Raw genomic sequence first — 14,305 nt, forward strand, 5'->3', positions numbered from 1 at the left:
ATGCGCGCACCCAGACATGACCAATTCATCACCAAGTCTTTACACTTATTACAGTGTCCGCGCACATTTCCGCGCAAACACACACAGGGGCCATTAAAAACACAAAGTCAATGGACTCAGACGAGCCGCCACATGTGTTGCTTTAATATCTGCACGCCTTCCCGACAGTGAAAAAGAGCTCTGGGAGCGCTTCCATCGACTGTGACGAGCAGTGTTGCTAATGCTGTGTGGGGAATTCTCCTGGAAAGCAATCACACAGGTAATCCACGCTAGGAGGATACATTATTACAAAAAACGGTATTTAAAATGGGCTTTTTCATGAAGGCAGGTGCTGGGGGGGGGAAAAAATACTGATGTTACCCATTTATGGGGTTTTCAAATTTGTAAGTAACAAGTCAGGAATTGCAATGTATGCAAAGTATACGTCTTAAAAATTTCAGCCCAAAAGAATATGTGTGTGTGTGTGTGTGTGTGTGTGTGTGTGTGTGTGTGTGTGTGTGTGTGTGTCTGTGCAGTTGTAAATACCTGCACACTGATTTTTTTTTTCTTTCTCCTGACAGTGCGAATACATGCAGGGGAGGGGGGGTGGATAGACGGGGATTGAGTATAAAATCCCACTTCCCTGCGGAAATCTCAGCAGGTAGAAGCAGATTGCAGCTGTTGGATGAAATCCATGAATTTTAGAAAACAGTCTTGTTGCCGCATTGAAAGCCATGCAATTTTTTTTTTGGTGGGGGAGATATTTTTTTTGTCATGGCTTTTGAATAGGTTTCACAGACCCCTGAGTCCTTAAACACAGGCTTTTAAATAAAAGTGGCATGAAAACCTTCAAATCGAAGTCGGGATAGACACCAAAACTGCAGCTTGATTAAACTTTAGATGCCTAGTTAAACTGCAGATGTTCCCAAATTGGTCAGGTTAACTTTACTGTTTTTTTCTAATCATGTGAAACACACATTTTCCCATTTATATACATCAATGAAATAATGTCATGGCAACTCTATATCCTTGGTGCAACTGGACGCTGTGTTTTTCCGTTAAAGATATGAAATGCACTCATTCCCAGTTCTTTTAAGAGAATAAAAAAAAAGGAAGCCAAGTCTTCCCGGTGTCTTTTTACTGTGGCACTGGGCATTGTGCCAAACAGTGTTTGCAATCTCTGGTCGGATATGAACATCTTAAATCTTCCTCCATTAAAACTTCACTGGAGACACTCTGTTTTCTTCACAGCCAGTTGTAAAAGAACAAATATCGCAAGTATCGAGGCGATCTGATTGACTCTGAGGCTGCGTTTTTATAGCCGAGACGCTCGCTCGCAGATGCACTCGGAGGGCTAATCCCACTCTCTGAGGAGAGAGGTAGGTATTGGCTTTGATGATAGAAATGGATTAAACAGATTACATTAAAGGCCAGTCTAATTGAACCGATCTATCCTGATTCTGCCGCGGTAAGATAAACGATGAGAGGGCCAGATAGTATATATAGGTCGTGGGTTTGTGTGTCTGGCGCTGGCTTTCTCTGGACATTTACAGACTCGCTGGAAAAATACAGAAATAGCACTTTCTTGTGATTGAACCAGGTCCTGTGTTGAAGAAAGTCTAGTTTGGGAGACATTCAAACAAAATGTGTACAATTCTATTCACATCTGTGTCTCTTCTATTTATTGCTGAATTATCGTAATTAATTTCCTCAAAGATAAAATTACTTTTTTTTTGACAAGTATTGCCGCAGATATTAAAATATCCTCCTGCAACTCTGGTTGATTCCAATATCTAAGTTTTGTTTATCCTTCTGGGCAACTAAAAACAGGTGATAGAAACTGCAACATTTCTCCTCTATGTTCATATTTTCTTAATCTTCTCCCCAGTCAGATTTCACCCCCAAAACATAGCATGTCATTGCTTTTTAACAGGCAGACTACCTTTCAAATATTCCCTGCATAAGCCTCAATAAAAAAAAATAGATTTCCACACAATCCCTGTGAGCTACTGTAAGATGTAACTTCTGACTAAACAGTAAAGCTGAGGAAACATCCACACTGATTGATTGTCCATTTCAGTCAAGCCTTAACTCTTTTCAAGTTGGCTTTCAAGATTTAACTATTTGTTTAAGCTAATGTATTCTTAGGAAAATGTTTTATGAGTAATGCAAATTTATAAATAACGGGCACGGAAACATGCATAATCTCCAGTACCATGAAGTGCTAGTAATGCAAAAAATGAATTTCATTAGTCTGAGCTTCACTGGTGAAGTTTAGTTTCCCAGGATGGTCTGAGTGCTTTTTCAAAGGATGAGCAGTTAAAGACCCCCCCCCCCCCCCACCCCCCAAAAAAATAAAAAAAATTAAAAAAACCTGTAAGAGAGGGGACACAAAACTTCTATCAGAATGGAAAAAACAGATAAAACATGTCGTCATTGAAGAGTGTGCTGTTGCTCAAAGAAATCAAATTCTGCTTATATAAGACAAGCGAGCACAAAAGAAGTCAATTCTGCACCAGCATATTCTCATTCATCTGTATTTCTCATTAGAAAAGAAAATGCTTTGCTTCTTTCTTCTAACTTCTAGATGATTACTCCTGTGTGTGTGTGTGTGTGTGTGTGTGTGTGTGTGTGTGTGTGTGTGTGTGTGTGTGTGTGTGTGTGTGTGCACCTGTCCTCTCAGGCAGGGTTGTTATTGACGGTGTCCAGTTGAAGCGAGCGTGATGGGGTGACCTTTCCCTCCAACCTTGTTATCAACGTGAACTCGTTAAGCAGGACTGTTTAATTAGCAGCAGAATGGCAATCGGGGAGGAGTTGGAGACCTCTGTGGTCATCGACACGGATCAATGGTCTTCAGGGAGCCTTTGCACTCTGCAACAGGAGACCTTTACGCTTACTGTGTGCATGCATGCTGTATGCTGATGCATACTTACAGATGAATGCAATTATCCACTAGAAATCTACCACTTTAATGTTGGTCTTCTCATTCTAGCAGCAGTTTGGCTTACACTCCTGTGGATATTTTGTTAAAAGTAGTTGTCAGCTGCCACTTCATGCAAAAAGCTACAGTGGTGAATATCATCATTCTTACAAAACGCGCCTTAGGACAGGGGACAGTAACATAGTTCCAAAACATAATAATTAAGATCCCAGATTAATTTATTCTGGTTACACACTCTTAACCACTTACTGGTAAAATATCAGGAGAATATACCCAAAAAAATGGTCATGGACGTGCAGGTCCTCCACCACATGCTAGGAGGTGCTGCAAGGCATGGTGCACTGCTTTTTTTCCACAGTCCACATAATTTTGACCTTAAAGCATGGTCGTTATTGCTGGAAACAATATCTTCTCCACATCCTTCCCACCATAAGAGCTGGAAACACAACTGTGAGACGAATATCCCACTTCTATTGAAAGCGGAGTGCAGTGGCAAACTGATAAAAAAAAAAAAAAAAAACAACAACCCTGGTTGACATGCACACACGCAGACACACACAGTCCAACATGTGTGCAAACATGTGTGTTTAAACTCACACACACACACACACACACACACACACACACACACACACACACACACACACACACACACACACAGGAGTACACAAACATTCAGGTGAAAGAAATGTGAGGAGGGAGCCAAGAGCTGCTGCACCTGGTGAGATCCAAGTGAAAGTGAGAAGCATAAAAAAAAAAAGAGCTGAATGCTCAGGTCTGTTGATCTATTTTTACCGCAGAGCAGGGGGCAGAGAGAGAGAGAGAGAGAGAGAGAGAGAGAGAGAGAGAGAGAGAGAGAGAGAGAGAAAGAGAGCTTCCTGCATAATGCATGGCCCTGTAGAGCAGCAGTGGCTTTTACACTGCGCTCTCTCATTGGGCTTCCAGGTGTCTGTGCTGTCTGTCAAACAGGCAGCACATAGGAGTGCCAGGTGCTCTCACAAGGTGCTCCGGTTGATCTGTCTCTGAGCACAAGACCATCAGTCCATCCAGCTGCTCAGCATCTCTCCAAACACAAGAACTCGCCTGTAGTTTCATTCGAATCAAAAGTGTAAGAGCTTTCAGAAGCTGGATAATGTACACATTATACATCGCCTCAGCTGGAATACAGCGTTTTGTTTTTTTTAATTACAGCTTTTGTACATGTAGGGTAAATCCACATAATTGTTTTGTTTTGGGGTTTTTGGTGCCGAGTTTGGATCCATAATGAGCTAAAAAAAAATTCTTTGGGCTGATATGGAATTCTTTTTTCGCAAGATAACAGCTTCATAGATGGTAAAAGTCAGTTTAAGTGTTCATTTTGGTCTATTATTGAGTCCTAACTACCTTATTTTCTTGAAACAAGTGAAAATGATTTGAGAGCACACCTTGTTTCGAGTAAAAATAAAAAAAATAATTCTCAAATAAAGTGTAGTTTTGCTCGATTCCAATGCAGCATTCTGTTTTCTTTCAAAAGACTGTTTTAGAAGATTGCTTTTAAGGCTCAACAATAGATGTTTTTTCTCTTCTCACTTTTTTGCTGCAGTTATATACTGTAGTGCAGATAGACACGTTTAGACTAGAGATAGACTTTTATCAAAAATAAAAAACACAACATAATAGAATTTGATTTGAGAAAGAGGCTATCTGAGCATTCCTGAGGGGGGTTGGGTTGTTGCTGGGCATCACAAGGGGACAGACTAATGAAAGCTTGATGAGGATGCTTCTCTGAATCCGCCATCATGATTAGGCTTTAATTACAGAGGGCCACTTCGACATATTCCCGATAATTGGAAAAACACACCTGCATTCGGTTGCTCGTGGCATTGAATCAAACAATCCATGGCTCACAACCATTTTGTAGGACAAGTCTCATTTTGATTTTAGATGATCTGTGTTGGCATTTCAGCTGAAAATGTTGAGGCTGAAGACCGAAGCTTGACTCTATGCAGATCAGCTACTAAGTAGTTTGTAATCTTTGTGAGGAGTTCTTGTTATTACCCGAGTTAGAAACAGAGTGCAGGTATGAGCATGGAATGAGATTGCTTGTACTTGTAGCTGCTTACCAGTGTGCTGGCATCTCCACATTGCCAGATGTGACAATAGAATCGCTATATGGCTGCCAGACGCCTACAAGACACCCACAGGCCTTGGCAGCTCCCTCGCTCAAATCTTCTGTTGCACAACCACATGAAGAAAGCGCTTTATGTACTACTGGTTAGGTGAATCACTGATTCGCCTGAAGAATCAGTTTTCCTTCCATTACAGAGGCTTCATTTCAGCGCTTCGTAACATTTATACCTTCCCTCAATGGTAGAAGCTACGGCTGAATCATTGTATATAAAACAAAGACGGCGTCTCTAAAATGCGCTCAGGTGTTTTGTGGGTGAATGGCAGAGCAGAGACGATTCAAGGGCAAGCACATAAGCCTGCAGGATACTGAACAATGACACAGTATGCTTGAAAAGACTGAAAAAAACTGTCCTGCGGTCCTAATTTTTTTTCATCATGAATGTTACATTTTGCTTTTTTAATTTCCATTTAAAAAATATTTTAAATGGAAACTTTTCATGTTCAAGTCTTCAAAATGAATTTAAACTCTGGATATCTAGAGATACCAATAACTGGGAGCATTTTGTGCATATAAAGCATGGAGGAAATGGTGCGTACACATGAATGTCAACGTCTTTTAGTAAAAGTCTAAATTAAAATGCTGTACATGCATGTTTAGAATGACAAAACAAAATAAGATCATCGGATGATTTAATCCTATTGTTCTACCAGATTTACACAGGTGTTATCATTTGATGCGGATGATAGGAAACAGCAGAGGGGACAGGGTGACTGAGTACTTGTAACCAAGCATTCAACAGCTGTGTTTATCAATTCAGCTTTTCTATTATTCAGATTATTCTGCTTGGGATGCCTTGTGTAATTAGATGGATAACAAATCCACCTCTCTCCACAGTGTGTCTGCATTAGTTCTGTTAAATTCACCAACTGTCAAGTGCTATTAGAAAAGGAGAATATGCTTAGAGTGTGTACTTGTTTTAATTTAATTTTTAACTGTTTGATCCCACATAGTTTGAAGATATTGACCAAAATGAGTGTTTGCATTACATCAGGTTCATTAGACTGTGACCTAAAGTACATCCTTACATCCTAAGATCATCCTGTTGACTGGTCAGACAGAGATACTGTATCTCAACAACTATTGAAATGATTGTGATAAACGTTGACACTCAAGGATGCCAGAGAAGAGAATAACACCTACTGGCTGTGTAGATACTTTTCCTCCAGCACCACAGTGAGGTTCACGTGTGGTTTGGAGTGAAGTACCTCAACAGGTATTTGATGGGTTGCAAAGCAATAAGCTCTTGGTCTTACCGAGACTGCAGCAGACTTGAACATAAGAATAAAAAAAGGTTGCCCACTGCCTACAGATACACAGCATCACCTGAGTGACGGCGTGTGTTCATGAATGTGTGCGTGTTAACCTTTATGAATACATCCTGATGTGAATGTGGCCCTTTCGCTGCCGGAACACATTAAGACCATTTAGCTCTGCTGTGAACTCACATGCAACCTCATTTCCATCACATGGAGTGAAATGACGATTGAAAAGTGCTCATGGGACATGTGACCTTTATTGAAAAATGATTCCATGGTTTCTAATTTCATAACATGTCGCCGCGATTGACGTAGTAGGTGTAGTTAGGTAGATAATATGCAGTCTGTCTGTAATTACAGATAAAAGAACATTAAGTTCGACAGATACATGTAAGCTTCTTGATGAGGGTGCCCATTTCAATTAGGGAGCATTAAATGAAACAAAAAACCTTATGGGAGTTTCTCACTGCCAGACCCAAGGAGAATTAATACACTGCATAGGGCCATTTACCAAGGAGTAATTACTCCCTAATTAGCCATTAGTTATTCGATTACCCTTTTATCAGCTAGTCATGGTCAAAAGGCAGGAATAGCGGAGAAGTCATCACCTTGGTTGGTAACAGATGTAATTAACATGCCGTAGCTCCCTTGGAGGGAGACAACGAGTGTGCACTCAAGCAAAGTGAAGGTATTCTGGCCCATTTCCTGTGTTCGATCAGAGCGAACGATAAATCATAGGCATTTTTATTCAATCAAAGGGGATTTGTTGCAAATTGCAGAAATAAGGTGTAACTGAATATCCCTGCCCACTTTTACCAAGTCAGTTTGCACATTAAACTGCAGCGAAACTAAATGAGCCGGTCTTTAAAAGTGCTGCGGTCAGTGAGAAGAAAAGTGAAAGGGTATTTGCTGCACTCCAGGCGCTTATTGTTAACAAACTGAATGGCTCTGTGATAGAAACTTGATAAGAAATCTCAAAATATTCAACGTGACGATGGATGATTAGCTGGACATTGTTATTGGATGAAACTTCCATTAACAGACCAGCCAAGAACCATGAATACTCCATGCCAAACTGCTTCTACCATTTATTACACATAATTACATTCTTAAATAAAAACGATTCACCGAACAGTTCCTTGCATAGAGATATTACAATACCAATTTAAAAAAGGAATTATGAAACAAACCAGTAACAAAAATAAATCTTTCTCATTTTTCCATAATAAAGAACATTATCGTACCCATACATCATAATATACAAATGATAAATTTGAAACACTTTGTACAGAGAAAGAAAAGGAGAAAGACAACAGAGGAAAAAAAGGTGGAGATAAGGGTGAGGGGGGAAGGCGGAGGAAGAAGTGGCAGGGTGTCGGGTGGAGGTGGTGGTGTGTGTGTGTGTGTGTGTGTGTGTGTGTGTAGGTGGGGGCTGGACTGAGGAGAGGAGTTGAAAGGAATCAAATCTGAGAAAATGGAAGGAAGAGGAGGGAGGGAGGGAAGAAGGGAGCAGAGAGCGGGAGGAGGGAGCGATGAGAGAATGCTGGTAGAAAAAGGGGGTGCGTTTCATTTAAAATTCAGACCTGGTGGAAACAGAGGTGGTGTCACACATAGTAATGTGTGTAGCCCCCTCCCACCCCACCCTCATCCCACCCCTCTGCTGAGAGCAGGAGCTGCGGTCTGAAACTCAGACTCTCACAAAGTGGCATGAAAAACGGTGAAAAACACACAAGGACAACGGAGAGTAAGTGTTTGTGTGTGTGTGTGTGTGTGTGTGTGTGTGTGTGTGTGTGTGTTGATGAAGGATGTGCTTGTGTATGTGTGTGTATGAATTTGTCTTTTTTTTGTGCATGTGCCCGAATGTATGAATCTGTGTTTGCATGCGTGTAGTGTGTGTCGGTGTATTTGCATGTCTGCAATGTATGTATGTATATATGTATGTATATATGTATGTATGCGTGAGTGTGTACATTTTGTGCTAAAAAACAGCTACTATACAGACTTTGTGATCCGTGTTTCATCACCAAGGGTTGTCGTGTGAGGTGTAGTGTACAAGCGGACAGAAAAACGTCAGATATGCAAGTGATTTATCCAAAAATTCAGAGTGCAAATACAAACAGACAAAGAACACACAGGCACAGCAGAATTGACAATCATTCATTAAGATGACACAGAACCGACCCGCATCCTCAGAGACAACATGAAACAACCTTTCCAGAAAACACTTTCACATTTGAAATCCCAGTTTTCAAACCACCGGTGAACATACAAGAGGAGTCAGAGCAAATTTGAAACGGTCCTGTAGTCGGGCTTATTTCCATGTCTTGGCTCCTAAAAGTCTAAATAAGCATAAAAAAACATATTCAGAGTTTCAGTCCAAAATCGTTAGCTGTCCTTGATTGGTATGGATACATGAACACAAAAAAACAACTACACTCCCCAGCTTCACGTTCCCACACATTCGCAACAATTCAGTTCAACAGGAGAGTGTCCCACTGAAACACACAAGTAGAGCTGCCATCGATGATACAATTTCAACCCGAGGGTTAAACTGCTATTCTTCATTTCTTCCCCCACGTGGAGTGTCCGGCTGAGCAGGAGGATAAACACGCACCTGCTCACCGGCCAGACATTCCCATCTGAACTGAACATTTTTAGATCGTCTGTGAACCAAGTGTTTGCAGTTCTGATGACTTTTATCAACGCCAGTAAACATAAAAAGCAGGTTGTCGCTGCAAACCGGGATGGCTCGTGATAATTTTTGGTCACCTCTAAAATAAACCAGCAGTTAAAACTCATAAGGTGGTTTGTATTGTAGCCTATCACCCATGTGTTCACGACAGAAGGAAGTCAGGCTTACTTTCACATTAAAAAGAGTGAGTTTACCGTTTATGTGAAGCAGGACTAGATAGAGCATCTACTTCCAGAGCCGCAGACAGATCACGTTAGATATGATTGAGCTGGACTGCATTCGTACACGATATTGAAATGTGCCTCTGGTACACAGAGGGAAATCAATTTTTGTGTCTCCCCTGCCAAAATGCAGACTGCTGTGCGTCTCACTTTGCCTCAAAGCATTCAACTTCTTGTAAAATAAATAATTAACACCTTGGCTTAGCTGTGCCCAATAAAGTTGGTCTCTATCTTGACAATCAACTTGTGTCCAAGCTGCCTGTTTGATTTGTGTGCACTTGAGTTCAACCAATCCAAAATGTATTTGTATCTAACTCTGCTCTTTCTGTCAAAAGTCAGGTGGCACAGGACGAACGCTAATTCCCTTTCTCTCGGAGTGAATGTGTGTGTCTCTTTGTGCGTGTGGGCTCCACTCCGCTGCAGCTTCATGAGCTGATGGGGCAGTTATCATTGCTGACTGAGCAGATCCGTCCTCAATCTAAACCCATTTCAGCCACCCACTGGGAATCTGCACTCATGAACCCCACCCCCCCGTCGATCCAGTCCGACCAGTAAAATGTCAAAAGCTACCAGGCGTGACCAACTGGTTACTCCAAGTCCAATCATTCATTTGTAATGTGAAAAAGAGAAAGCATAATGGTGTCTGGTATGATCTCACCAACCCGGTGCTTTCACGGGCCCAGCAACATGTTCAGACTTGCAACAGATACATTCACATTGATTTGCTCAGAGAAGAGCCACCCAATTGATTGAATATGTGTCTCCCTGCACGTCCTTCCAACAGGGTAGTACTGTGCATCCAGACACACGTGTTGGTCAGCAGGAATGTTCTCGGATATGCATAGGGCCAGATTCAAAGAGCTGCTGAATGCCGTTTTTTTTGTTTCTGAAGTCAGAGAGCTGCTAAACTGGAAGAATTCTGCATGGGTGGTGTGCACAGGACAAATCCCTCCTCAACCCAGTGGCTAGTTCGGTGCCAATCACTCTCAAAAGCCAAAGAGATCATTTCAGGCATCTACTGTAGACACTTGTGTATTTTTTTTGTTTTTTGTTGGCTGCATTCATTTCCAGTGAGCTCTTCAAAGTGGTCTTTTTTTTTTCCCAACAAATAGGAGAATCTTTTCTTAGAAACAATATAGCCTTTACATATGTAGTGATCTTGTTTGTGTTCGGTGTGCTATCGCAGTCAGCTGGCTGCTTCGGCTTGTGCATGTGGCTGTCCACGCTCCGACGGCGTGAGAAAGCCAGCGTTCGGTGAGTCCCAAATTGTCTCCCAGTTCAAGACAATGGAGCTTTTTTTTTCGTTTTGTTTTTTACAAAAAAGTTTGCAAAGAGTTTCTGATGACAACTCATAAGAGCTAAGATCTGAGAGTGGCAGAACACTCTTAGGAGCAATCTTCTCGAGACACTGCTGATGTTAGAGGAGTCTTTCCCAGAGTAGATTAGTTAGCCTCATCCAGCAGTAACCCTCGATGGATGATGTTCATAAAGCAAGCCAGCCCCCTGGATGACCTCAATCAGTCTTCACGGCACATCAGTGCAACACACTGCCATCTTCAAGTCTTCGGGAAATCCAATCTAACACCATTCAAACAAGTGCCATCAAACCACAAGGATTTATAAATGGATCCAGTTGCCAGATGTGACAGAGGTCAGATGAAGAACTATCAAATTATTATTTGTCCAATACATTAGATAATAAACCCTTTGGTGAACTGTAAAGGCTGTGGCATGTCTGAGGGATTGAAAGCCAGCTTTCTCGCTTGCTTAGTTTAGCTGCTGTTTAAAATGAACTCTTCAAATGAAAGAAGACACAAAAACGACTGTACAACTGGTCGGCACACGGACCGCTGCTGCATGAACAGGGCTGATATTTTCACTGAGGGACCACCGCAGAGAGTGCGAGGATGACTAAAACAAAGAGCTGCCAACTACAAGCACGAGGTCCACTGCTCGTCATGTGACATCCCCTCTGCGACGCATACAAAGGGTGGTCTGTGTCGTCCACGCGACAACGCAGGGGGACATTTGTGAGGTGGCGACGTCTCACTGTGGACTCATGGACCAACCGGTCAGGCACAGATTGACGCGGCAACTTTCGGTTTGTCTGTCAGCCTGTGTTTCTGTCTGTAGTCAGCGTCCCCGTGTGGTCCCTCAAAAATGACCAATTCTGGAGTTTTTTTTTCAGGCCATCCCGCTGCCTTTCTCTGACATCCACGGTGTTATTTTTCTGCAGATGAAGCGCCGTCTCTTTCTTCCACTCCGTCTGCATCCTCTTCCTTCCTCTCTCTTCCACTCCCACTGACCTCTCACGAATTCCTCAGATGTGCCTCTTCATGTGTAGCGCCAAGTGATCTGACCGTGAGAAACACCTGCAAGCAAAGAGAGAGAAACAGAGAACAGCTTGTTAGCTTGTTACCAACGCAAGGGGAAGAAGTTTGTTTTGTCGATTGTGTTAAATGTTGCTGTTAGCTAGTGAGTGCTGAGCCACTAATGCACACGCAATTAGTATATGTGTAACTAATTCATAATCAGCATTTTCAGCAGCACTCCTAATGACTTCAGCTGCGCCATGAATAACTAGAGAGCCCGCAGATGGATCTGTTGAAACAGCATGGAGGCAGAGGAAGAATAATAATAAAAAAAAAGCACTATGCAAAACATGTGCTGTAAAACGATAGCTAAATTACATGAATCGACGGCTCTCATCTGAAATCAGGCTTGAAGAATTACTGGGGCATAGCTGCACGGTGAAAAATGAAATTGCTTTGGATGTACATCGGCCTATCTTTTGCAGTGAGGGTTTTAACATTTTTTTTGTTGCAAATGATTATTTTAACCTGATTGCCACAAACTCGCATGTAATATAAGCTTTTAGCTGGTGATTAGTTTACTCCAGTACATGCTACCATACAGATCCAGCCATAATAAGACTTACTTTCACATCACCACGAGTAGATCAACAGTGTTTCTGCTGCATGCTCGCTGAACTAATAGGCTCCAGCTCCGCTCCCAGGAGAAGTGCTTTCCAAAAGGAAGTGTTGCTTTCTTTTAGATAATTGGAAGTTGCGTGCTGTTGTGAGTTCAGTGAAGAGGTTTCATTTAATAATGTTTAGCAGAAAAAAAAAGAATCAAAAGTGTAGAAAACTAGTCCCAAATTGGAACTTTTCTAAAATTCTTCAGGAAGTGTGTCTGAACTGAAGACAGGCGTAGTTTAAGAACTTTGCTGCGCCAAGATGAACAACCACAGCAGTGTCTAACGTTCATTATCATCTGACTTCATATGATGCAGGCACCCAAGCCACAATGCTGGTGTGGGTTATTTTACAACTGAACATTTACCGACATCAGAAATCTCATAATTATCAATCACTCCTAAAATAAAATCAATCTGAAAGTTACAACATCAAATATTGCAAATCATCTTTATACTCGTTCACACTTCTACAACTGCTGACGTTTTTTGACGCCGCCCTCCGACTGGCTCTTTCCACTAAGACAGAGGCAACTGTCGAAGATATCAAGATGAATCATTGTTTGGCCTGGAGGGGGAGTTACATGTGAGGAGCCACCGGTCATCTGTCTTACTGTCACACCTGCATATATGTGTGTGTGTGTGTGTGTGTGTGTGTGTGTGTGTGTGTGTGTGTGTGTGTGTGTGCGTGTCTGTGTCGTTGTTGTTGCATCCATGTGCATGTGCACACGAACGAACACGTGGGATTAATGAACGGCTCAGGAGACGTGTGTGTGTGTGTGTGTGTGTGTGTGTGTGTGTGTGTGTGTGTGTGTGTGTGTGTGTGTGTGTGTGTGTGTGTGTGTGTACTCGGTGAGACAGATGGTAAAGTATGAGTCACGACTCGGGGGCACGACACCAGCTGGCACACCGTGGGTCTGTCTCCTCCTCCCCCCCATCTTCAATCTTCCACCCCGACTTCTCTGTCTCCCCTGTTTCCCCTCTTCCTTCATCTCAGCAGGGTGCATGCATGTGTGTGTGTGTGTGTGTGTGTGTGTGTGTGTGTGTGTGTGTGTGTGTGTGTGTGTGTGTGTGTTGGGCTGGAGGGGTTGTGGGGCGCCTTGTGACACATGACAGAGGTGGGCCCGAATTAGGGATGTGCCTGTAGGGGGGTATGGCAGTGGGGGGAGGTGGGAAATCAGGGGGGGAGGGATACTGTATTTACAGTCTGTCCAGCTGAGACCTGATTAAGTTGACACTGCCTGCCCCTCTGTTCCCTCACGCACACACACGCACACACACTCTTATAGACGTTAAGGCAAAGTACCCCAGGTGAAGAGGGATTTCTTTTTTGTCCTTTCATAATGAACCTATGCATGATTCAAGAGGTCACATATTCAATAGCAAGCTGTATTCTCACCAAATTTCAAACTGTCAGTTTAAGTAAGTTTTTAGACATTATGAGAGAATATGGTCTCTGCAGGGTTTATATCTCATAAAAACACTCAGTGCTGCAGGAATACAAATGTAAAATATCCTGACATTTAAAAAAAACTTTTCAAAATGCACTGTGGTAGCGCATGTAGACAATATTGCTCGGAGATCCCAGAGATGTTAGCGAGGGCCGGATCACAGAGTGAAGGTTGTAATTAAAATAGGAGTAAAGATTTTTGTGTCCGAGTCAAGCTGATGTTTTGTTTTTTGGTGATCAGCGGAGCCACATTTAAGGAGCCCAGAAAATGTTGCTGTCCCTCACAATTAAACAGACGCCAGGGCGACGCAGGAAAATTACATCAGATCAAGTCTTCAAAGTGACAAAGCCCTGCACCTTTGCACCAGTAGTTGATGTTTGTGGGATCTTTTCTGCGTTGTAAAACAGTAGCAGGAAGTGACATGGGACAATTAGAGTTTGAGATCTATTTCTGAAAACTCTTTAAATACAATAACACTGAAATAACCACCCCATCTATGTTTTACATGGTTTTAGAAGGATTGTGATAGAGTGTGCCAAGGCTTCTCTGATGGCCAGTTTGCTCCGCTCAAGGACACTCGGGTTGCAGGGATTAGACCAAGAATCATCCGGTTTACAGGAT

At 42.3% G+C, this 14,305-nt stretch overlaps 1 protein-coding gene across 1 annotated transcript in view; it reads right to left on the bottom strand.

The window, feature by feature from the left end:
• Positions 1-8,114: 8,114 nt before the first annotated feature.
• Positions 8,115-14,305, bottom strand: part of LOC138620760 (Krueppel-like factor 7) — a 33,657-nt gene continuing 27,466 nt past the window's right edge. The window contains exon 4 of the mRNA XM_069698234.1: positions 8,115-11,631. Within this exon, the coding sequence (XP_069554335.1) occupies positions 11,580-11,631 (52 nt within the window). The 3' untranslated portion in view covers positions 8,115-11,579. The remainder of the gene's footprint in view (positions 11,632-14,305) is intronic.

Source organism: Brachyistius frenatus, unplaced genomic scaffold (assembly GCF_029030835.1).
Source record: "Brachyistius frenatus isolate BFR_SWC_R1_liver_20210118 unplaced genomic scaffold, ASM2903083v1 Contig_26, whole genome shotgun sequence".
NCBI classification, from domain to species: Eukaryota; Metazoa; Chordata; class Actinopteri; family Embiotocidae; genus Brachyistius; species Brachyistius frenatus.